The sequence below is a fragment of the Emydura macquarii genome, unplaced genomic scaffold (genome assembly GCF_026122565.2).
Source record: "Emydura macquarii macquarii isolate MOO-44397 ecotype Brisbane River unplaced genomic scaffold, CSIRO-AGI_Emac_v2 contig_1644, whole genome shotgun sequence".
NCBI classification, from domain to species: Eukaryota; Metazoa; Chordata; order Testudines; family Chelidae; genus Emydura; species Emydura macquarii.
The window spans coordinates 620321-644038 of NW_027131781.1; the positions used below are offsets into that span (position 1 = coordinate 620321).

General features: G+C 65.5%; 1 protein-coding gene across 1 annotated transcript; it reads right to left on the minus strand.

Annotated features, from left to right (window-relative positions):
* Window positions 1-8: 8 nt before the first annotated feature.
* Window positions 9-22008, minus strand: STRC (stereocilin). Its single transcript, XM_067556050.1, has 26 exons — window positions 21810-22008; window positions 18263-19282; window positions 18123-18147; window positions 15920-17207; window positions 14067-14129; window positions 13731-13841; window positions 13448-13614; window positions 12923-13109; window positions 12489-12604; window positions 12175-12307; window positions 11439-11621; window positions 9926-9964; window positions 9395-9562; window positions 9021-9164; window positions 8820-8878; window positions 5992-6127; window positions 5711-5910; window positions 5546-5636; window positions 5082-5337; window positions 4518-4687; window positions 3011-3166; window positions 2666-2808; window positions 2150-2298; window positions 1123-1220; window positions 469-847; window positions 9-82 (listed from the first exon to the last, which is right to left on the minus strand). The coding sequence occupies exons 1-26, from the start codon at window positions 22006-22008 to the stop codon at window positions 9-11; spliced, it is 5754 nt and encodes a 1917-aa protein (XP_067412151.1).
* Between the last annotated feature and the right edge of the window lie 1710 nt (window positions 22009-23718).

Genomic DNA, 23718 nt, shown 5'->3' on the forward strand with positions numbered 1-23718 from the left:
AGCGGCTCTCAGCTGAAGCTGTAAAGCAGACAGAGGAGTGCCAGGGCGCTGGGCCCAGGACGGGGCCGGGCTCGACTCCTGCCTGCGGGAGGAAAAGAAAGCGTTAGCGCACAGCTGCCTTCTCCCAGAGGCCGAGGTGCGCCCCAGCAGGCCCTAACGCCACTGCAGACGCCGTGGGAACTGCCTGTCGCCCCTGGGTGCACACCCGGACACACGGGCAGCACAGACCCAGCCGATGTCCATTGGGGGCTGGTGTTTGAGCTGGGCCTCTGGCTGGGGCCAGAGGCAGCTGCTGGTGGGGCCTGGCAGGGCAGCAGGAGATAAGGCCAGGCGCCTGGCACAGCGCAAAGGAGATTCGGGTTCCTTGGGCCAGGCTGGCGCCTGTGGGGGCTGGTGCCAAGCTCCGTTGGGCAGGCAGCCACAGGTGCCACATTTTCTCTGCACTCCCAGGGCGAGAAGATAACTCGCCAGCGAGGCTGAGCGTCGGGGCCCAAGTCTGTGTTAAGAGGTGAATTCCAGGGCAAACGCCCGGCCCTGCAGTCCCAGGATCTGCAGGCTGTACCCCGCCGCACAGCCAGCAGCCCAGGGCAGGGGCAGTGACGCGGAGTGGGTGCACAGCCTGCGCCAGGGAGGCCGAGCGCTGGAGGGCCAGCAGGGAGCCTGCAGAGCAGCCGTTGGATGGCGGTGCTGGACTCTCACCCCTGCCGTCCTGGGCGACCTCCCCCTCCAACTGGGCACTGGCCACGGCTTGCCTCTGCTCGGCGCTGAGCCGCGCCTGCTGCTGGGGGGTCACGGCTGAGGCCTGGGCGCTGGTGAAGCCCAGCAGCTGGGCCGGGCTGAACACGACCTGCGGGGACATGGCAGCATCACCGCACGCACGGCCTGGGACGGCAGAGCTACCGCTCAGACAACCCCCACAGCCCCAGGCGCTGCCCACGGCGGGGCCACCCCAGCTCCAGAGCTCTGCCCCAGGGCTCTGCTCACCCCTGCCCCTCCCCTGCACCCCTTTGTCCCATCAGAGTTCGGCTTGTGGGTGCTGACATGCGCCCTGGGCCTGCCACGTGCCGGTGCAGGCAGGAGGGATTTCGTGGGCACGAGCACGGACGCTTGGGTGCAACTCACGGTGAATTTGGGCGCGGGGATCGCGGCGATGGCCAGCGGCGTCAGCGCCCAGATTTGCTCTGGGACGAGCGAGGACAGAGCGATGTCCTGGAGCCCAGCTGGGGAGTGACAGAGCAGGGCTGGTTACTGCCCCAGCGCCCGCGGAGCTGCTCACAGAGCCACGCTCCCCGCCCAGGTCCCCACCCTAGCCCCAAAAGGAAGAGTGCACCAGGGACTGGGCTGGGGGGGCAGGGGTGCTGATCAGGGCTGCACAGAAACTACGGCCCCCCCCACCCTGCCAAAAACTCCCCACCAAGGGGCACCTGAAAGTGGGCCTGGCCCCACTCACCTGCAGAGGTGGCTCCTGCCCTGTGGGGTTGGGCCCGGGGTTGTGACCTGTTCACAGCATCACTCAGGATTGGCCTGGCCACCATCATGACTGGGCCAAACCTCAGGGGTTCTGCAACCCCAAGCCTCACATTGGGGTCCCTCTCAAATGGGGAACCACTCCAGGGACGGCCTCATGGGGCACTGGGAAGTTGGCGCTGGAGAAATTCAGGCTGGCAATAAGGCCTCGATATTTAACACTGACCAATCTGCCAAGGGCCATGGCGGGTTCTGCATCACTGACTGATTTGTGCCAGGTGGATGCTCTGCTCTAGGGATTCCTGTGGGCAGGGCTGTGCACAGGAGGTCGGACGAGAATCACAATGGTCCCTCCGGGCCGGGGGACCTGGGAATTTGGAAGGGAGCAGCGTTTCACTTGGCTAGATGGACCTACCGTGATGGGGGGGGGTTCCAGGCTCCCTCGGCCCCCAGGGCTGATCTGACGCAGGGGGACGAGGGGGTCCAGGCTAGATGGGCCCATGGCTCTGGGCTGCCATGCAGTTCCTGTGCACGGGGGAGGCTAGGCCTTGGAGGGCACTGACCACACAGCTGAGCGCGGAAGGCCCATTCCCATGCTCCCCGGCTGCCTGTCCACTGCCTCGTTACCCCCCGTCCCTGCCTCCCATGCAGACTGCCCCAGAAGCACCCGGCCACTCCTCACCTGCCAGCGTTCCGATCTCAGTGAAGATTTCGGGCTCCCAGCTGCTAACGGGGCCGAACGCCGAGCTGGACATCAGCAGCTCAGCCAGAGCCTCCATCTGCCTCTCCGAGCAGCCGAGTGTCAGGGAACCCACGAACGGGGCAGCCTGGCTGTGGGAGGAGGGAGCAGAGACCACGTCAGAGCCAGCCCCTGGCGTCACAGCCTCTGCGCCCAGCACCGACGGCCAGCTGAGACAGGGCTGACACCCCGCACAACGCTCTGGGGCTGGCACCCAGCAACCTCCCCCACAAGTGCCACCCAGGGACAACACCCCCAGCTGGTGGGCTAGGGACAACCCCGTTGCCACTCTCCCTCTCTGGCTACTGAACTCGGAGCTGCAGGAACACCTGGAGACCTGGGCTCGCTGAATGATTAGTGCCCAAAATCCAGCTCCCAAAGGAGCCCCCACAACCTCCCCCCCCCCCGCACGCCCCGCCTCTCCCTCCTCCCCCTCGAGGGGCTGCCCCCGGCACGGACCTGAACTCCTGGCTATTCAGCATCTGCAACTCCTCGGCACGCAGACCACACAGGAGGTGCCCGAGGGCAGCCAGCTCTGGGAGCGCCAGGCCCTGCACACTCGTCCCACTCTGGTGCAGAAAGCTGGAGACCACGGCTCGCATCTGGGGGCAGAGCAGCCCCTGGTCAGCGTGGCCCAGCACAGCCCCTCACCCCAGCCAGACACTGCACCCAGCAGGCAGAAGGGCTAGGCCGCAGTCCACTCCCCATAAGCCAGGCTGGGCTGGGCGGCTGGGCCAGGGGCCTTTGGGGCAGAGCAGGGCTGGACTCCTTGCCCTGGCCCAGGGGCACTGAATGGTGCCTTACCTGTTTTGCTGTCCAGCCTTCCAGGCCCCCCAGAACAGCGAGGGCCCCCCAGTCGGAGAGCGCCAGCTCCTGCAGCTCCTGCTCGCTCAGCTGCGTGGCCAGCAGGCCCAGCTGCAGGGTGTGAACTGGCTGCATGGGCCGGGCAGCTCCAAACAGCTGCACAGCACAAAGGACAGCCCTTAGCAAGCACCCCCCCCCTCCCCGGCCATGAGCACAGCCCCCTCCCCCCCCCCCCCCCCCGCCATGAGCACTGCCCCCCCTTCCCTGCCATGAGCACTGCCTGCCTCCCCGCCATGAGCACTGCGCCCTTTCCCCGAGCCCAGGGATCCCCAGGCACTGTGCTACACACCCGGCGTAGACGTCCCTTGCAGGGGCCCTTCAGTGGCCCAGATCCCCCAGGCCTCCTGCTGTTTTCAGGCTAGGGCACGCAGCCTCCGCGCCCCTGAGACCAAGTCTCTGGGCTCCAGCCCCACTGCTTCTCCCCGGGGCTCTGCCCAGCACGGCCAGCTGAGAGACGGCTGTGGGAGAGCTGGGCGCTCTGGGATCAGTGCCCGGCAGCAAGTGTCTGCGGTGACACCCGGCCGGCCGCCTCTTCCAGCCAGCGCAGGTCCGTGGGTCGCTGCCCGGGGCAGGGGACGTCCTTCGGCAGCACCGAGACGCCCAGGCCACGGCGTTCTGCAGAACGGCCGAGCCAGGGCTGCCCTGAGCCCTGCTGCTGAAAGAACCCCCCGGTTTCCTGGCTTTGGGCGCAGAGCCCGGGGAGCTCTGTGTCCCTCCAAAGGGCAGCTCTGATCCCAGCCCCCGGCGCCGCCGTCCACGGCCATAGTCCTGCAGCGCCCTGCTGTGCGCTGCGAAACAACCAGCCTTCGCGGTTCCCATTGTCCTCCCAGAGCCTCCCTCGACATGGTCGGTAACGCCCCGTTTGGACAGTGCAGGTGCTGCCCACTGGGGCCTTACACGGGAACAGGCTGGGGCTCCCCCAGCACAGCACAAACGAATAATTACTGGGGGGCCCTGAGCAATTGGTTAGTCTGCTTCTGCCTAGCACTGGCTCTGCATTCACCCCACCCCCGACAGGCACAGCGCCCCAAAAGCAGCTTTTTAACCCTTTACTCTCCATGCGCAGCAATGCAAAGCAGAGGGAAACTGAGGCAGACACACGAATCATTAAAAACGTTACCACATTTGTCACACCCTAGTGAGCGCAGCTCCCCCCCAGCGCAGCTCCACCCCCCAGCACAGCTCCCCCCCTAGCGCAGCCCCCCAAAGACTGCTGGCTCTCCCCCACTCAGTGTGCACAGCCCCCCTCACCCTCTTCCCTGCCGCAGTGTGCTAGACCCTGCCATCTCACGTGACGTGCCCGTCTCACACCCGTCAGTGGGTGCCACCGCCCGCTGGGACCTCGCCATGCCACCTCTGCCTGCCCCTTGCCCCAGCGCTTTCAGCCAGCGCCAGCTCCCCGTGGCTGCGTGCCCTCTCCCAGCCCGCCCACTGGCTTCGCTCTCACCTGCTTGGCTTTGCCCAGAGCGGCGTGGAGCTGTCCGGGCACGAGTGCAGGGTCCTGGCTGATGAGAGCCAGGCAGCCCTCGAAGTGGGACGGGGCCATGCTGGCGATCTGTGCCGCGCTCCAGGCCGCAGGAAAGGTGGCGCGCATGTCAGCACAGCTGGGAACAGGGTCTGCCAAGCACAGCACGTGGCAGCCACCAGCTCTGCCCTGCCCTGCCCGCCCCATCACCTAGAGCCACTGCAGGGCAGGGGAGTCTGTGACGGGCATTGGCAGAGCCTGTGCCTGGGGATGGCACCGTGCCGGGGGGCCCCTGCCCCTGGGGACGGCTGCAGAGATGGCCCCGTGCTGGTAGGGGAGGGGCCTGCCCCCAGGAATGGCCAAGGAGACAGCACCATGCTGGGGGGCCTGCACACAGATGGCACCCAGCTGGGAGCAGGGGTCCTACCCGGGTGCAGAGGACACACGGCGATGGCACCGCGCTGGGGGTGGGCTGCCCAGGGGGCGGCAGGTGGTGATGGCACTATCCTGGGGGCGGCGTGGGCACGTATGGCCCCGCAATCTCACCTGGGCCCCCTGCCGGACTGCTCCTCACCAGCCAGGCCACCAGCGCCTGCTTCCGGCGCCTCAGCCTGGCCTGGGTGCCAGGGGGCTGGCACAGCCGGCCCAGCTCGCTCCGCTCCCAGTCCCGCTGGCTCTGCAGCAGCTGCTCCAGGGTGTCTCTGCTGCGCAGCTCCTGGGAGACACCAGCGGGCAGACGAGTGGGCGCCGTGCGGGGTCCGTGTGGGGCACGGCGCGCTGAGCGCGGCCCAGGGCACAGCCGCTGCGGGGCACGCACAGCATGGCGGGGAAGGCACAAGGGAGGGAAGAACAGGGCACAGCTGGGGTGGGGGGCAGGGTGGGGCACAGCCCAGCTGGCACGGGGGGCCCAGGGCAGAGGGGCGGGGTGGGGCGGGGGGCCACAGGGATGGGTGCAGGGTGAAAGGCCGGGGTGCGGCTGGCATGGGACGGGGGGGGGGGCCTGGTCTCACCCTTGGGATTTGCTGGATGCCCTCCACCGGCAGCAGAAACACCAGGCGTCCCAGCTGCTGCAGGTCCAGCAGGCTCCAGCGCTGCGGTGGACTGCGAGGGAAGGGCGGCATGAAGGGGGCAGCAGGCAGCGGGTGAGGCGGGGGCCGGGGCTGGACTTCGCTTACCCTAGCACTCGCTCGGTCAGCAGCAGCCTCCCCAGCTCCTCGGCAAACTCCTCCGCCAGGCAAGCGGCTTGCAGCTCCTCCAGGTGCAGCAGCAGGCTCGCGGGCTGGATCTGAGCAGCAGCCTCCGGGCCCAGGAACCCCAGCAACGGGCCCAGGAGGTCCAGAATCTGCCCTGGGATCTCGGCCTCGCCCGGCGCTCTCTGGCAGGAGAGGGAGTGGAGCTGCTGAGCTCCCCGCCCTGACCTCCCCCCTGCAGCTGCAGCCATGAAGCCCCCCCTTACCAGCAGGCGCAGGGCCCTGTGGGCCAGGGCAGCGCGGCGGTGGGGCGGCAGCTCCAGCAGGCTCCAGGGGCGGCTGCTCACATGGTCCAGAATCAGCCTGACCGAGTCGTTGGGCAGCTTGTCAACAAGCTTCACCCTGCAAGAGTCAGATGGCTCCGTGCAGCGCAGGGCCCAGGCGGGGCAGGGCATCGCTCAGGATGGGATGGGGTCAGGCAGAGCCCGTGGAGGGGTGGCGGGGATAGCCCAGGACAGAGCAGGGCAGGACCCGGCCCAGGCCAGGACAAGGCGCGGGGCCGGCAGGGCCCAGGGCAGGGCATGAGACAAGGGCCAGCAGGCACCAGGGATGCAGCCCCAGGGCTGGGGCACGGCAAGGACCCTCTGGAGCCTGCGGTGAAAGCTGCTCCCCACAGGGCTTGGGGCCTGCGCTGGCTGGGCCGGGGTGCGCCTGGCCTTGGCCCTCGGCAGCAGGAAGGCGAGTGGTACAGGGCACGGGGCTGGCGTGCGGTCTCCTCCCTTTGGCACCATCTAACCTGCCTCTGCCTGCTGGCACGACTGCCCCTTGCTGCGAGGAGCTGTCCCTCTGTCTCGCAGACGGGTGGACAGAGCCAACGGCCCCTCCCCAGAGGGGAGCCTCTGTGCCCATGGCTGCCACAGCCCAGAGCCCTGGCCGCAGGGCCCCACGGGGCAGGCAGTGCAGCAGTGGCAAGCGTACCTGGCCGGGGGAGGATGTGTGCAGACCTGATCACGCTCCCTCTGGGGCACCTGCCTCGCTGGGCTGGGACCCTGGCCATGCCCAGTTACCGCCACTGGGTCGGCTTTGTCCAGCCTCTTCGCCCCCCTTGCGGGTCTGCTGACTGTTTACTCGGAGACTTGACGGGCCCAGCATGATCTCTAGCCAGGCGTCCTGCACGTCTCAGGCTACAGAACCTCGCCCGCCCGCTCCTGTAATAGGCCCTAACCTCTGGCGAGTTACTGGACTCCTCAGGTCATGGTTTAAAGACCACAAGGGACAGAGACTCCACCATTGACACCCCGAGGGTCTCTGCCAATCTGCCCCGGGGGAAAACTCCTTCCCACCCCCAAATGTGGTGATCATTATAGCCTGAGCATGTGGGCAAGACCCACCAGCCAGACACTGGGAAGGATTCTCTGTAGTAGCTCAGAGCCCTCCCCACCCAGCGTCCCAGCAGCAGCCATCGGAGGTATTTGCCGCTCGCAGCCGCAGATTGGCCGCACGCCCTTGTAGCCTGTCCCCTCGGACCGTCCCTTCCACACACTTCTCCAGCTACCGTGCGGAAAAGCAAATATTCAGACTCAGCAGAGAACAGGCCCCCCCCAGGGTCCACAAAAAACAGCCCGGCCCGTGGCAGCAGCTTACTCCAGGGCTGCCTGGCTGGCAGCTTTCCTGGCATCCTTCTGGCCCTGTCGCTGAGTCGGCCGCTCCCCCTCAGCTCGCCCTGGGCATTCGCGGGACTCCTCACAGAGCTGGGGACGGTCTCTGGCACGAGGAGCCCTCCTGCTGCTTCAGGAGCCACTGCAGCCCTGCCATCTCAGGGTGCCCCCCTTGCGGCCTGTAGCCTTCCCCTCTGACAGCCCAGCTCCCTACCTGCCCGACAAGCAGGGCCGGAGCTACCTTAGCACCACCCCTCCATGGGCTGTCACACCTGTCACACTCACACCAGACTGCTGGGACGGGACCCAGCTGCTGGGCCAAACCTCTGGGACCTACACGGGATCCAGCCGCTGGGCTCTTAGGGTAGCTGGCACATTCTGTCCCGCCCTTCCCCTGAGCACGGGCACTCGCTATCGTTTGCTATGGGGCTGGGCCACATGGCGCAGGTGCAAGCCCAGCTGGCCAGACTCAGTGGCCCGGGGGCTCACACCTGCCTCCTGGGAACCGAGTGCAAACGGGCCATGAGGTGTTAGCCTCTGTGTCCGTGTGCGCAGACTGCCAGTGCCTCTGCGGAAGCTCAGCTCTGCCCACCAGGCTCCCTCGGCAGAGGGCTCTGCAGTCAGCGCTGCACCCATAGGAGCAGGCACCTGGACATCAGGCCCCAGCTCTCAGAAGAAGACGCCAGATGGCGGGTCTGCATCCCAAGCCTCTGCCTCACGACTCCAGGCTCGGACTCCAGGCTCCGGCCTCTGTGGAGGCTCACACCAGCCGGGGACCCAGAGGTTTGGTTTCCCCTCTCAGCAGCCTGGTAGCAGCCAGCAGGGGCACCCCAGATCTGTGACACCGAGCAGGGGTTGGGGTACCAGTGCAGGGTAAGAGTGGGGGAGGGGAAGGGGACCTATCACCGGCTCAGCTCCTGCTCTCCTGGCAGCTGTTACTGCCCGTGGCAGCGGGAAGTGGTGTTGCCAGGGTCACCTACGGTAAATCCATGAGGAACTCCGGTCCCAGCCACACCAGCTCCTCCCCGGAGAGTCCCGGCCGCCTGCGGATTTCCTCCCAGACACACTGCCTCTAAGGGGACAAAGTGACGCTGGAGCCGGCCGGGCCGCAGCCAGCGAGAAGCCCTGGCTCAGACTGGGGCCGCGGTGCCGTCACAGGGCAGGGCCCCGGCCGTCCAGGCCAGGCTCACAGGGAGCAGTGTTTCTTACCAGCCGTCCACGCAGGCTGCTGGGACACGCATAGAGAACGCGGAGAACGCCCAGGAAATCCGCCCTCCGACTGAACTGCTGCAGGGTGGCACAGCCCATGCCAGCCGCCAGCGTCCCCAGCACCCTGCCAAGGGGACAGCGTCAGACCGCCCCTCCTGCAGGCACACTCCGCTCGGGCACAGCCGGCCCCAGTGGGACCGAGTCCGCCCTGCCCTGCTGTTGCTCACCGAACCGTGTCCTGGGTCACGTTGGTCCCCGCTTCAACCTTCCTCCAGAGGAACTGGGCCTGCGGAGAAGCAGGGAGGGGCTGGAGTCAGCCAGGCACACGGGCTACACGGCCCAGAGCCCTCGCTTGCCCCAGGCTCCCTGCAGCCAGCTCTGCCCTTGGAGCTCGGCAGGTCCCTTCAAACCTGGCAACAGCATCTCACCTGCTGCTGGGACCAGGGCAGCTCCCGAAACCGGCCGCTCTCCCCCAGCAGAGTCGCTGCGTCCAGCGGCAGGATCTTGAGGGGCACAAAGGGCAGGAGACAGTCTGGCCAGATGGTCCGAGCCTGCTGCTCACGGCTGAGCCTCTGGAAGGGAGACAGAGCCTGTGACACGAGAACTCAGCTCCACCGCCTGGCAGGAGCAGGGCGAGAGCCAGGGCCACTGCACAGGGCCCCTCAACACCCCCCCAGTTCCTGCCCCGCCCTGCACTTCCAGTGCCCCTGACCTCTGCCCCCCAGCCCAGCCTACGCATCCCCAGACCCTCCACCCGCAGACCCCTGATGCCCTCCAGGCCCTCCCTCTGTCCCCATGGTACCTGCACAGCCTGCAACAGGACTGCCTTCTGGGGGGCCGAGAGCAGCGGCAGAGCTGGGGCCAGGCACTCGCATGCTTGGGCCAGGATGGGCCAGGTAATGGCCTGGAGGGACTCGGGCCCAAGGCCAGGCATCAGGGGACACAGTCTGCTCACCACACCCTCCGTCACCTGCCAGGCACGCACAGGCAGAGATTCGGCAGGGGGCAGGCACACGGCTGGGGGGACCCATCCCAGAGCCAGGAGAGGGTGCGCCCTGGGGGGCAGAGGGGGTGTGCCCAGAGCAGGGAGGGCTGGGAGGCCTGAGTGGGGGCCATAGGGGTCTGTACCCAGAGCGGGGAGGCTGAGGGGGGCTGTGCCCAGAGCGGGGGGACGACATGTGGAAGGCCACGTCCAGAGCAGAGGGACATGTGACCAGGGCAGGAGCGGGGGTGGCATTACACCTGTGGCTACGGAAGCTGGGCCTGCTCCCCCCACCCCCAATGCACTGCAGGGGAGCCAGGGCTGCTGGCCTGGGGGGCGCCCGACACTCACGTTCTCGGTCTGGACGGCTTGCGTGAGCAGCACAGACACCTGGAAATAAAGCAGAGTCTGTGAGGAAGGGGAAGCAGGAAGCCTAGCCTGGGGGTGCAGGCCAGGCTATGGACAGCTGGCACGGCAGGGCCCCTGCACCTCACCGGTCGGGCACCAGGCTCTGCGTGTGGCGGCACAGGATGCAGCGTTGGGCGGCTTGGCAGGGCCACTGGCACGCGTGACAAGGTGGGCATCTTCTGTAATATGAGGTCCGTGTGCGCCTCAGTTTCCCCTATATTTTGCATGGCTATCCAGGGTGGGGGGACTGTGCTCTCATGGAGCCGGGAGACATAGGGTGTGACTGTCACCTGGCTGTCCGAGCCGAACGGGTCACTAAAAACACTGGCTGAGGCCAACCGGTACCAGTGGCGAAGCCGCAGAGGACACTGACACCTCCCAGCTGGTGTTCCCCACCTCCCGGCAGGGAAGCTGAGCAAAGAGCCAGGTTGAGCACAAAGGACTGGGCAGGCGTGAGGTAAGAGCTGGCTGCTGGAAGGAGTCTGGGCTCTCTCTGGGCAGCTGAGAAGAGGTCAGACCGAGGGCTTGTCTATGCTTAGAACGCGAGCGTGGCCCAGTGCATCAGAGCAGACACTGCCTACACCCACAGAAGGGGTCTCCTGGTAGCACGGGCTGCTTAGCACTGTCTGCTCCGGGACTTAAACCAGCGTAACTACCTCACTCGAGGGTGGATTCTCACCCCCTTGGCTGGGGCAGTGAAACCAGCCTGATTTCCTAGCATAGACCAGGCCTGAGAGTGACAGCGAGCGCCTGGAGGTGGAGGGCACTGCAGCATGGCAGGTGAATTGCTTGGGGCTGACGAGAATGGACGGGGCTTGAACCTTCACTTCTCTGGGCTGACCTAAGGCGTCTGAGGCTGTGTCCAGCCGACTGATAAACCCGACTGTTCTGATGCTGCTGCTGGAGCGTCCCTGCAAATGCTGGCCGAGGTGCATTGGTCCCTGCAGAGCGGGCAAGCCTCTGCGCGGCTCTGTGGCAGAGAAACCGCTGAGCAGAGCTCACGGGGTGCAGCAGGAGGGCTGGACCCCAGCGGCTCAGTCTCAGGAGGCCATGAGGCTGCTGGCGTATCCTGAAGGAGGAGTGAGACCCCTTGGGGACTGTTCCAAACCAGGGGGTGTAGCACCGATCCTGTGGATCCGTCACACGTGCGCCTTCCTGATCTCTGCTGGAGTAGGAGGCAACGTCCAGCTGCCTCTGGGCAGAGTGGCCTGGAGGGAGCAGTGTGCCCTGCACACCATGAGCTCCCGGGATGCCCTGGGACATGGGGCACCGTGGCAGGCCCACGAAGGCTCCAGGTGGCTGGGCTAGTCATCCTCCTTCCCCACACAGGGCTCCAGCTCCCGCACCCAGCCGTGTCCCAGTCGTGCCTACCTCAGGCCGTATCCCCGCTACACCATGCGGCCTTGTGCAGGTGAGGCTCCAGGCATGAGAGCCAGCCGGGGCACTGGGGACTCACCTGGGCTGGTGTCAGGTGCGCAGCCTTCAGCTCTGGAAGCAGAGCCCTGAGCTGGGGGGCTGACAGGCGCTGCAGGAACCTGACCCCCAGCTCTGGAATGATGCCTCGCCAGGCATGCAGCTCCTGGGGCCCGACAGCCGCCAGGCTGGCAGAGCGCAACAGTTCTGCCAGTGCGTAGGCTACCTGCAAGGAGGAGGGGAGAGCGCACTGGTGGGCTGGGCTTTCTCCAGTCACAAGGGAGATGCCTGCAGGACAAAGGCTGGAGCCACCGGATCAACTGGGTGGGGGACCAGTCCCAAGGCAGCCCTGGCCCCACACCCCATAGGCTGCATCTGCCCAGGAGCCGCTGCACCCACTCCCCACGCAGCTGCACCTGGCGCCCAGCGCTGTGAGGGGCCAGACACTCCTGTGAGCAGAGCCAGCTCAGCCCCGTCAGCCCCGTCCCCCACAGCCAGGCAGCTCAGAGCAAGAGCCAGCCAACACAGGCTCTGGCCGCTCACCAGCTACTGCCGCCCCCAGAGCCACGCCCTGCACCCTGCTGGCCCCCAGGCTCCAGACAGGATGGCACGCAGAGCCCTGGGGAACTCCCTCTGCCCGGCCAGGAGGGGATAGGACAGCACTGGCCCTGTCCCATGGCTGGCTTCCAAGGGGCTTTTGCTCCCTCCCAGGTGGGGGCCAGGCTGGGTGTATGGCTCGGGGCAGCCCAGCACAGGAGCCCCGCAGCAGCTCCGCTCACCCGTCCGTGCAGGCGCAGCACCCCGCCAGCAGCACACGCCAGCAGGCTCTGCTCCACCGGCCCCCAGGGGTCGCTCAGTGGGGCCAGGGCCTGCAGTTCTTCAGGGCTCAGATAGCAAGCCAGGCCCCCCAGCCTAGAGAGAGAAGGGAAGTCCCTTAATGGGAGAAAGGAGCCTGGCCCCACAGAGTGACACCACCCTGATTCCCACAGGCCCCACAGCGATGACACGACCCCCCACGGGCTCTGCAGCGACAACTCCCCCAAGCCCCCACGGGCTCCAAGAGATGACACAACCCTCCGCGGGCCCCTCTCACCTGTGCACCTGCTCCACACCAGCTCCAGGGCTCATGTCCATCAAGCTGTGTGCCAGGTGGCGCCCCCGGGCCAGCCCAAGCTGGATGTCCTGCCAGCCGTCCGCCAGCCCCTGGATCTGTGCAGGCAGAGACAGGGCTAATGCACGTGACGGGCAACGCCACCAAACCCTCCTCAACACACAGCTTGCAGGGGCGCGGGGGAGCCCAGCCCAGCCCACGGGGTCCTGGGGCCCGGAGGGACCCGCCTGGCGATAAGGGAACGCAAGCGTGGGAGCTGGAGAGTGACGCAGAGATGGGCCTGTCCGAAAAGCCGTGGGCCCCAGGACAGAACGACACAGGACCAGCCCCCGACCAGCGGGTGACTTTGTCCTGGGCCCGCAGCCCTGACAGAGCAGAGCAGAGCAGAGCAGAGCAGCCTCTGGCTGGATTCCCACCTGCTGAGGCGTGAGCTGCACGAAGCGGCGAAGCGGCAGGTGAGGCAGCAGCGGCTGGGTGGCGCGGAGGAAGGCCTGGGGCCACGTGGCCACGTCCCCGAGGAACTGGGCCTGCAGCAGCAGCTTGGCAAAGGTGCTTTTCTGCACTCGCGTCATGCGAGCGCTGTGACTCCGCAGAGCAGCTAAGCTGGGGACGGACGTTAGAGCTGGCGTGGCCTAGGGAGCCCCACGGCACTGCGCTGACCCGCCCACCCGGCCGGCTCGGCTCCCCGCACTCAGCACCGGGGAGCCAGGCGCCAAAGCCCTGGGACACGCCCACGACGGACTGGCAGAACGCAGGCTGCGGGCTGCTGGGTCAGAGTAGGGCTGTTACCAGGGGCAGTGCAGGAGCTCAGAGATGGGGGCTGACCTGGTGGGCGCGTGAGGGGACTGTCTGGGGGGCTGGGGCTCACGTGGGGGGCACAGTTTGGAGAGTGGAGGGGCTGGGGGGGCTCAGATCTGGGGGCGTTCCAGGGCCTCACTCACACACTCTCGTTGGCCAGCAGAGCAGGTGGGACCCTCATGATGTCGGATACAGCCATGACCGGCATGAACTGCGACAGGTCAACGAAGAGCTGCGGCGTGAGCTGCGGGAACCGGCCCATCAGCCGTGAGGAGAGAGCCTGCAGCGCCTGCCCATCCCACGTGGCAACCTGTGGGAGCAGCGGGTCAGGAGCCACAGCAAGGGGGGCGCTCCACACAACGTGCAGGACCCCAGCTGCCCCCGTGCAAGGAGAACCCCCAGCAGCCGGCATGTCCGCAGGCCCACCTGCAGCCGGTGCCAGGAGCGGTGCAGCAGGGACAGGAAGCGCCGCACGGCCTTGCTCTCCGCCGACAGCAGCAGCTGCTGGAAATTTTCCTGCGGCATCTGCAGATATTCCTGTGGGGAAGGACAGCGCGTCACGGCCTGGCTCCCAGCGGTGCTGGCACTAGGCTGACGTCCCCAGTAAACACCCAGAGCTAGTGCCAGGCAAGGGCAGGGCGCATGGGCAGAGGGAAGGTGGGACGTGGCAGCAGCCACCCCGCATGGAGGCCCCTATGAAATCTGGGGACCGGCAGAATGGGGTGAGAACAGCCCCCAGACCCAGCTCAGAGGGGTCAGTACCTGCACAAGGACATCCAGCGCCGGGGTACCCTCTTCTCTTTGGATCAGATCCCAGAGCACAGGCTGCAGGAGAGAACAGGAGAGTTCTCGTAAGGGCCCCGCCGCTGGCCCTTCCTGCAGGCAGCCTCCATCTCCAGCGCAGCCGGGAGGGGAATCAGCTGTGTTGCCATTAGGTGCTGGTGCCAGGGACAGAGAGGCGGGAGGGCTGGGCTCTTCCCTCTGTCACTCTCTTGGCCTCAGGACCATCCTTGCCCACGGGAGGGTGATTCCAGCAGACTGCCAGGAGCTCTTACTCTAGGCATGGGCTGTCTGGGCCCCCGGCGATGCAGGGCGAGTCTGCTCTTGCCTGATCCTTCCTCACAGCACAGGATGCCCCAGGCGGCCCCATGCAAAGAGGCACTTGCACCCCAGGGAATGCCGGGCAGCAGCTGGGTTGTGCTCCCTGCAGCGTGCCACAGTGAAACCAGCAAGACACTGTGTGTCTAAAAGGCCATTAACCAAAGCAGCCCAGACAGCACGGTGCTGTCCCCCAGTGCCACGCCGGAGTGGGGCCCCCGAATCTCACTGGGGAGCTTTCTGGGGAGCTATGCAATTGCCCAACTAGCTGTTAAATAACCCCATTAATCCACTAACTGTAGGGCTGGCTTCATGAACGGGGCAGCTCACAGCCAGAGCCGCCAGCCCACTTGCTGAAGAGGCAGTGAAATAGCCGGGGTTTGCTGACAGCCCTCACCCCTTCTAGTCCTTCCTCCATGGAGTGCCCAGCTGCTCAGCTCTCTGAGAGGTTCCCAGGGGTCGCTGGAGCTGCAGGGCTTTGCAGGTGACTGTCGGCAGAAGGGGCCCCCTCCCCACCAGGCATGGCACTAGCCGAGGGTCTGGGGCAAGGACTCCCCAGGAACGAATCCCACTAAGGAGCCCCAGTCTCTGCAGCACGCAGGCCCTGCTGGAGGGAGCGTTGCTGGCTCCTGTTCTCGGGAGGACCTGGCCAGCAGTTCTACTGGGGCTTCCAGGGCTCTCAGGATTCAGCAGCTATTTGCAGAGACTCCTGCCTGCAGCTCTAAGCTCTGAGTCTCATCCTCTCCCAGCTGATTTGCCTTCCATGCCAGACACCTCGGCCCTCAGCGTGCCCGACCTCCACGCACCAAACCTACCCTGCCAATGGCCTTGGTTTAGCCCATACACGCTGGAAGGGGAGTGGGCACGGGAGGGGGCAGGGGGCTAGGACTCAGCAGTTCCAGTCCCACCACTGCTGGCTTGCAAGCAGTCGTGTGCCTGGAGTCGGACTCTGCGAGAAGTTCAGCTTTCATCTGAACCAAGCACGTGTCTGCCCCTTGGCACGGGACTGGAGGGAATCTGGCAAGGCCCTGCAAGCCGAAGGCCAAGCAGCAGACCCAGCATTCATTCTCCGGCCGACTCTCCAGGCGGTTGGGGCTGACTCAGCATTTCTGGCCTGCCAGGGCTGGTGACATGGTGTGTGCAGGGCCTGCTCTCTGCTGGGGGTTTGCGGCCGTCAGACAGATCAGAGCTGACGACGGCAGCGGTTCGGGATCTGTCTGGCATGGAGTGCCGGCCCCATGGCACATGCACAGATGCGTGTGCACACACAAGTGGTTTGCACCTGCTCTGCGTGTGGCCGGGAGCACTGCCGCACCTTGGGGCACACAGAGCTGTGTACAAAAGGGTCAAAGCTCAGTCCCAGCATGGCTTATGTACCACAGCCAGTGGCTGAGGCCAGGCAGAACCGACAGGCGCCGAGTGGGGGCCGGCTACTCGCTGGCCTAATTCCTAGGGCACGGCACTTCCTGCCCCTGCCTCGCGCTCGCTCATTCCAAGGCAGGGCCAGCACCACTCACACTGAAGCAGTGCAGCAGCTCTTTCCTGAGCGAGACATCATGCTCCTGCTCCAGGTACCGGCCCACGGCCTGCAGGATGCTCAGGGAGGAGTTCACCTGGAGCGAAGCCCAGAAGGAGTTATTGTCCAGGAGGCTGGAGAGCAGGATGGCCTCACTCAGCTGCTCCCTGGCGGCCTGCCCGACCTCGTCCAGCTCAGAGGAGGTCAGGGTAAAGTCCAGGAGACGCAGGAGATAGTTCAGGCTGAGGATCCAGCTGGCAGTCTCCTCCTCACAGTGCGTGAACTGTGACGCCAGCCCCAGCAGGTAGGAGGCAGGGTCCCTGCAGAGCCGGGATGCATCCAAGTGAGAGGAAAGAGGCAGGATGTCCAGGAGCCGCAGCAGCAAGCACCGACCGTTCCGCAGGGAGGCCAGGCAGTGATCCATGACCCAGGGGTGGGAAGACACCAAAGACTCGAGGAGGGAGGAATTCTCACACACCAGCTCCTGAAAGCTATTGGGATTCGCCCCCCTACACTGCTCCAGCAGGCTAAGGTTCCCGAGCCGCTGGGGACTCCAGGCCCGGAAATCGCAGGGATCAAAGCTCCCGAGCAGCGAGGCGTTCAGTGCCTTTGTCTGGAGCCGGTGGCTGTGGCAGAGTTTGGAGATCCACGCCCTGCCCTCTGCAGGCACCGCCCACAGGCTCTCCTTGCTGCACAGCCATCCACTCCAGAAAGTCTGCTTTTCCAGAAAGCAGCTCCAGAAATCCTGCTGGCGCCAGGGGGCCCCGTGCAGCACCTCCAGACAGCGGCTGCGTTTGGGGCGTCGGGACAGGTTGGCACACAACTCCTCCAGCAGACTGGGAAGCTGCAGCAGGGATGTGTTGCTGCAGCCCGTGGTGTTGAACTGTTCAGGGACGTGCGCCCTGCACGCCCTCACCCACATGGAGTCCTTGCTAGTGGAGGAGAGATACCGGGCGGAGTCGGAGCACAGGTCCCCCAGCTTGGAAGGAGGCTGGCTGGAGTTGTCAGAGCCATTGAATAGGCTGCAGTAAAGATAGACAGTGAAGTTGGAGATGCCGGGCAGGCTGGGGATAGTGTCATTGCAGACAGCCTCCAGAACCTCGGCTGAGAGCCAGGGCTCACCCCCGGCGTCTCCAGACGCCCTCTTTGTGACTTGGAGGGGCTCCTCCCCGGGCCTGTGCGGCTCTCGGGCAGGCTGTATGCAGCGCAGGGTTGGTGGAGGAGACGGGACGGTCCCAGAGCGGAACCCCAGCATCCGGGCGTTCCAGCTGATGTTGTGTCTGATGCCCCTGTTCGCAGCAGACAGAAGAGCTGGTTATACCCCTCGCTGACCCTCCCTGGAGCCCCCCTGCATTTGCTGGGGAATCCCACCACTCACCGTGCTCCCGCTGGCCTTAGAACCCACACCGCACAGGGCCCAGTCCGAGTTCTCCCACCCACCCGGGCACTGCCTCACCTCCTACCGCACAGCCACGCGCCTCCTCTGACCCGCACAGACTGCCCCGCCAGGCCCCCAGCGCGCACTGCAATGAACAGCCCTCCGCCTCCGGGCAGCACCCCGCCACGGCCCTCCGCCTCCGCCTGGGCCCGGCTCACAGGGTGTCCCCCAGCTGGTGCCAAGCTCCAGTCCTGCCCTGGAGGCACAGCAGCGTCCTGCTCTCCCAGCCCTGCAGCTGGTCCCACAGCAAGCAAGGCCGGGGGGCATCAGCACCGTGGGGAGAACGAGCCTGGATGTTAGGAGGTGTCGTGGCCAAGGCTGCTGTGTGCCCTGCAATCTCCCAGCCCTCCAGCCAGGCCAGCTCCCTCCCGCCTTTGCAGCCCCTCTCCACGGGGAAGGAAAGGGACGTCTCTTCCCGTCCTTCCCCCCAAGAGCAGGGCACGTCAGCCCCACAACAGCAGCCACGGAGCTCAGGGGCCTCCCGCTGGACTCAGCAGCAAGCATGGCTCCTGCGTGCTCCCCTCTGCCACCGTCCCTCCGAGACCCCTCCGGCAGCTCTGCCCAGCCAGACAGCCTCTGGAGTTCGGGCAGGCCCAGCGGAAGCTACGGCAGAGGCTCCTTTGCTGAAATCCTGGGAGCCACTGAGCACAGGCCTGGGCCAGCCCTGCGTGGAGCCTGGCATGAACGGGGTCTTTCCAGCTCGGTGCCGGCAGCCTGCACCGCTGAGCCTCCGGCTCTGACTGCTGGCCACGCGCCCATGACTCACCATAGCAGCAGCTGCTGCAGGGTCCCTGAAAAAGGAGAAGGGGAAGGAGCGAGTGAGTGTCCTGGAGAATCAGGCTGTGCAGCCAGCTCCTGGGGGCTGGGACCTAGTTGCCCCATGAGTCCTGGGAAGGAACGACTCACCTACGGAGCACTTCCCGTCTTCATCCGGATGAGGGATGCCAAGGGCCACCGAGACCTGGTCCAGCAGCAGGCCCGTCATGCGCGAGACCTTCCTCCTGAAGCCGGTGTAGAGTGATCGCCCCATCCTCCGCAGGAAACGCTGCTTGACCTCCTCCAGGGCCCCCCACAGGGTGTCCTCGGAGCCCTCCCCAGAGTCCGGTGCAGCGTTCATGCCCGTCCCTTGCCGGGAGATCTGCAGGAGGCTCAGCGTGTCTGCAGGGCTTGGCCCTGGGCTCAGGCTGCTGGCATTGAGGTTCAGCTCTTGGAAGGCCCCGGGAGGCGTGTGGAAGGGTTTGACGCGCCCATGAGCCAGCGCTGAGCCAGCAGACTGCAGACGGGCCATTGGCTTCCAGCCGGTGTCCGCAAAGAGCTTCATCAGCTGCGACGTCCAGTCTGTGCTGGAGCTGCAGTTCCTACGTCCTGTCACGCTACAGAAGGTGCCTGGCAGGCCCGGGCCGCCCTGACCCAGCACCCCAGCGAGCAGTGCCTGGGCCAGAGCCTCCCCCAGGCTGCTCAGCCTCTCCCAGTTCTGCTGGAGGAAGTGGAGCAGGGTCTGGTCTCTGCTGAAGAGGCTCAGCAGGCTGTGAAGGAGGCTCAGGAGCGTGTCCCAGTCCCGGCTGCCCCTCAGCGAGAACAGGACGTCCCTCAGATGCAGGACAGGGACAGGGGGGCTCTTCTCAGCCTGAGATAGGAGGTGCTGCAGCAGGCTGCCCCAGGGCTTGCCCCCCAGCTCCGGCAGCTCTTGGTTCTCGAGGTGCATGGAGATGTTGTAGAGAAAGCCAGAAATCCGGCGCCTGCTGCTGCGGCTCTGCCACAGGGCCTGGAGGGGGGAGCTCCCCACGGTAGGCAGGCTCCCCAGTGACTCCAGCCCCACCTCCTGCCGCCTCAGTCCTGCTCGAGGGCTGGATGGGGCAGAGCCACCAGAACGCCGCCAGGAGATGAGGTCCCGGAGTGGGACCCTGTGCCCTTCCGGGGCTCCTCCTGCAGGGGAAAGCCAAGCTGGTTGAAACGGCCTGGAGCAGGGGTGCAAGAACAGAGCCCAGACTGAGACCATGGGTCGCCCCACGTCAGCCAGGGATCCCATCGCCCTGCCCAGGGCATCTGGGGGTCAGCGTCTCCCCACAGGTGACTGGCAGCAATTCCCAGTTGGAGGGTGCAGCAATTTCTCTGGCACCTGGATGTAGCACCTCAGACTCTCCTAGCTCCACCCACAATCCCGGCCTGGGGCACAACCTGCCCAAGGCACCATGCAGGGCACTTGCCTTCCCCAGGCTAGGTGAGGGAGGAGAGCTCCCCCCGCCACTCGTGCTGGCAGGCTGCGGGGCTGGGACGCCCATGGTGGGATTGTGCAGCGCCAGCCACACCGGTGCTTGTCCAGCCCTCCTGGCAACACCTGCCTCAGCCTGCCACAGGCCCCAGCTCAGTGCCTCTCTTCCTGGCTGTCCTCGCCGGCTAGGGAGCACTGGGCCCAGCTGTGCGGGTGCCTGCCCTCCTGACAGTGCCTGGGCTCAGCACCCACCCTCGTGTGGTCAGATCCCTGTCGCAGGCCCCAGTGGCACAAGACGCTGCCTGTGGAGTTACTCTCCACCCTTTCGTGATGCACAAGCAAAGAGGCACCAGCACTGACAGGCAGCACATTCGCAGCTGAGGCAAGGAAATTCCTTTTCACACCATGCACAGTTAATCTGTGGGACTCACTGCCACAGGATATCACCGAGCCAAGAGCTGAACCAGGGATTGTCCCAGGCAGGCAACACCTGCCTGTTATCAGGGGCTGTCCTGCTGGGAGCCACTAGGGCATATCCACACGGCAGCGGAGAGCAGCGTCCCAGCCTGGACAGACAGACGTACTCTACCTCTGCTCGAGCCAGCACACTACAAATTGGGGTGTGGACACTGCGGGAGGGATGGTGGCTCTGGCTGGCCACCCAAGCTTGCACCTAGGGGCTGGGGGGAGGGGGGAGGTGTTTGACTTGGAACTGTCCAGGGATGGGGTTTCCAGCACGTTCCTCTGGAACAGCAGGCGTGGGGACGGGATCTGAGGCTACTGGGACTGCTGGCCTGATCCGCTCTGGCAGACCACAGCCTGTGCTGTGTGAGAGCAGCATGGGTCCTGCTCCCTGCAGCACTGTCTCCTGGTTCCCTTGTGAAGATGAGATGCTACCTCTCAGGAAGACACACTTCACATACTGATGTCCCCCCCATGCCCAAGCGCCTCCACACTCACCCGCCTTGGGGAGAGGTTGCAGCAGCAGCAGCCAGACACACCAGAGAGACAAAGCCATTTCTCTGTCCTCTTCAGAAGCCAAAGGCTGGGGGTGCTGGGGTCACTGGGATTTCAGCCAGACGGGAGCAGGGAGCTTGCTGCAGGGAACAAGACCTGCCCCCCCACCAGAAGCTGTCAGTAGGGCTGGCAGACGCTCAGCTCAGCTCAGCTCACCGCTCTCTTTCTGCCGCCTGAGCATTACTTACAGCCAGGGAGGAGGTGAGTCCAGCTCAGTGCTCACCTTACACGTTCCACGAGCAGGGCGGGGAGGAGAGGGGACACCAGACACTGCCAGAAGCAAGCGGGCAAAGGGGCAGGGACACAGGGGCAGACTGGGGCTGCACTGGGAGATCTGCCACAGACTGCTGACGGAGCTTTGGGGAGTCACTTGGGCCCAGATCCATTGAAATCAATGGACTTGAGGCACCTCAATTCCTGTGTGGGTCCAGGCCATGGTCTGTGGGTCTCCAGTACCTCCGTAACAGGGGGGTCGTCAGCTTCCCTTTCTCCATCAGGCCTGTTCTCTCTGGGTCTGCACAGCACCTGGCACAGGGCCCCCCCCTTGGGCGGGGTCTGCACAGCACCTGGCACCATGGGTCCAACCTTGGCTGGTACCTCCAGGGCCCCCGTGATACAAGCCTTACTACGAACAGTTCATGCTGCGTGGCTAATTGGGCCAAGGTCCCACATGCACCAGATGAAGGTGCTCCAGCAGGCAGATGCACTTACCTGGGGATGGAGGGGAGGAGAGCAAGGTGTGTCGGCCTAGCATGCCGTTCCAGCTCTGTGCCCGGCTCAGGTATCGGACAGCCTGGCACAGAGGCAGAAGCTGCATGGACGCAGAGCTAATACCCAGCAGGAGGAATGGGGAGCACGCACTGGCCTCTGCCACAGGGGTCACCCCGATGAGGGCAGCACTGATCCCCTCCCCCCAATAGACTCAGCCCATCCCCCACCCTCTGCTAGAATCATAGATTAGGGATGGAAGGGACCTGAGGAGGCCATCTAGTCCAAGCCCATCCCCCACCACGTCCTGTACCCGCAGCCCATCCCCCACCCCCTCCTGTACCCGCAGCCCATCCCCCACCCCCTACCCGCAGCCCATTCCCCACCCCCTCCCGTACCCGCAGCCCATCCCCCACCCCCTCCTTACCCGCAGCCCATTCCCCACCCCCTCCCGTACCCGCAGCCCATCCCCCACCCCTCCCGTACCCGCAGCCCATCCCTTACCCCCTCCTGTACCCGCAATGCGTTCCCCTCCCTGTGCGCAGCCGATGTCGTTTTCCTGTCCAAGCGTCAGGGGTGCTGCACTGGCCACTGTGCTGGGTGTCGGCTCCGACAGCCCCTCGTGCTGAGCCTGTAACCTGAGGCCCGTCCCTGCGGCTGCCTGGCTGATCTCCGCCGGATGCCGGTGCCCACGAACAAAGCCAGCCTGCTCCATTATTGATGCCCTGGGCCGTGGCCTGCACAGCTCCCTTCGCAGCAGAATAATCGATGAGACAGCGAAACCTCCTAGGGCAGGAGCAGCTGCCTGCCCCAGTCACCCTGACACCTGGGGGTCCCGCCAGCAGCCTGGGGCAGAGCTGGGGCACCCACCCACCCAGACACTACGATCAATACGGTCCCTGGTCACTCAGCTTAGGCCCTGCGGCCCCAAACGTTCCACATGCTGAAAGGCCTCGGCGTGGGGCGCACGGCGGGGGGTAGGGGGGGCAGCCAGGCCCAGCAGCAGACTTGATGGTCAGCCAGAAGATGGTCAGGAATCGGATACCAACCCCCGTTAGCAGCCTAAACTGGGCTCTGGGGAACCCCCGGTCTCAGGCCGAGCAGGAGAGTCTCTGTGGCTGCGTCAAGCAGCAAAGTGGGAGACCAGCTTCAGTCCAGCACCGTCAAGGTGGGGGGCAGGCCTGGGGGCTCCCCAGCTCCGCCTTGGCCGGTGACAGGAACAGCTGCTCGGAGGTGTAAGGAGGAAAATAAAAGCAGCACAGCCCCTCTGCACTGGATGCAAAGCAGTTGCTCCGTCTCCCAGCAGCCACCATGTCCCCAGGGCAAGGGCCCAGCTGCCTGCCAGCGTCCCCCAAGATGGCTGCTGGCCTGTGAATGTGCTGCCTCGCCATGTCCCCATGGCAACAGAGCCCATCCGTTGGCACTGGGGGATGAATCTGTGCCCCTCTGTTCCTCCCCCAGCTGGTTTGGGCTTCTGTCAGTGAGGGAACGGTCCCGCTATTGCGGGGAACTTTCCTGGCGCACACACTGGCCCCGCTGGAGCTGGTTAGGGGAGATCCGAGGCCTCGCTCCCGCTCCTGTCACCAGAGGCCTGCCTGCCTCCAGGGCTCCCCTTCCACTCTCCTGTGTGGCGGGGTCCTCGTAACCCCGACAAGGCTGGGCCCACCTGGCCCAGGATGCCTGGGGGCTCGACCCCCAACCTTGTCGTGATCACTTAGGGCAGGGGCTTGGGTGTCCCCACCCCAGGGGGCTCTGCACTGGACGCTTCCCTGCCCCACTGATCACTGCATGTGGTTCAAAGCAAAAACGGTTTATTAAACTGCCACCAATTAAAATAAATTAAGAAAAGATGAGAAAGGTTAAAGGAAAACACCCACCACCACCCCCTGGGCCCCACCCAGCATCTCTGGGGTGTGAGGGAAGCTCACAGCCTGTCCTCACAGGTCACAGGCCTCCTGCCCAGGCCCTGGCTATGCTGCAGGGACGCAGAGTCAGACACTTGCCCTGGTGGTGGCCACATGTCCCCAGGCGCTAGGGGCAGGGCCCTTCTCCCCAGCGTCACCCCCCATCGGGGTCACAACCCCCCTCCCAGTCTGGCCTGTGCAGCGTCTGGGCTGGTGGGCTCCCCCTGCACCGGCCCTGCCTGGTGTCCCCCGTTCTCCCCAGCTGCTCACCAAACCCGGCTCCAGCCCCAGCCCCTCTGCCAGACGGCTCCAGCCCCAGGCCCCTCTGGTTCTGTTGCTGTGGGTCTGCTCTGCTCCTCTCTGCTTCCACATCGTCTCAGCTGGGTGCTGCCCTTCCCAGTTCTTTGGTACTGAGAGATGGCCCACGGAGTTTCAGTTGTCCCCTTACACTTAGACTGCAAGATCCTTGGGGCAGAGATTGTTTTTTGTTCTGTTTGCACAGCACCTAGTCCAACAGGGTC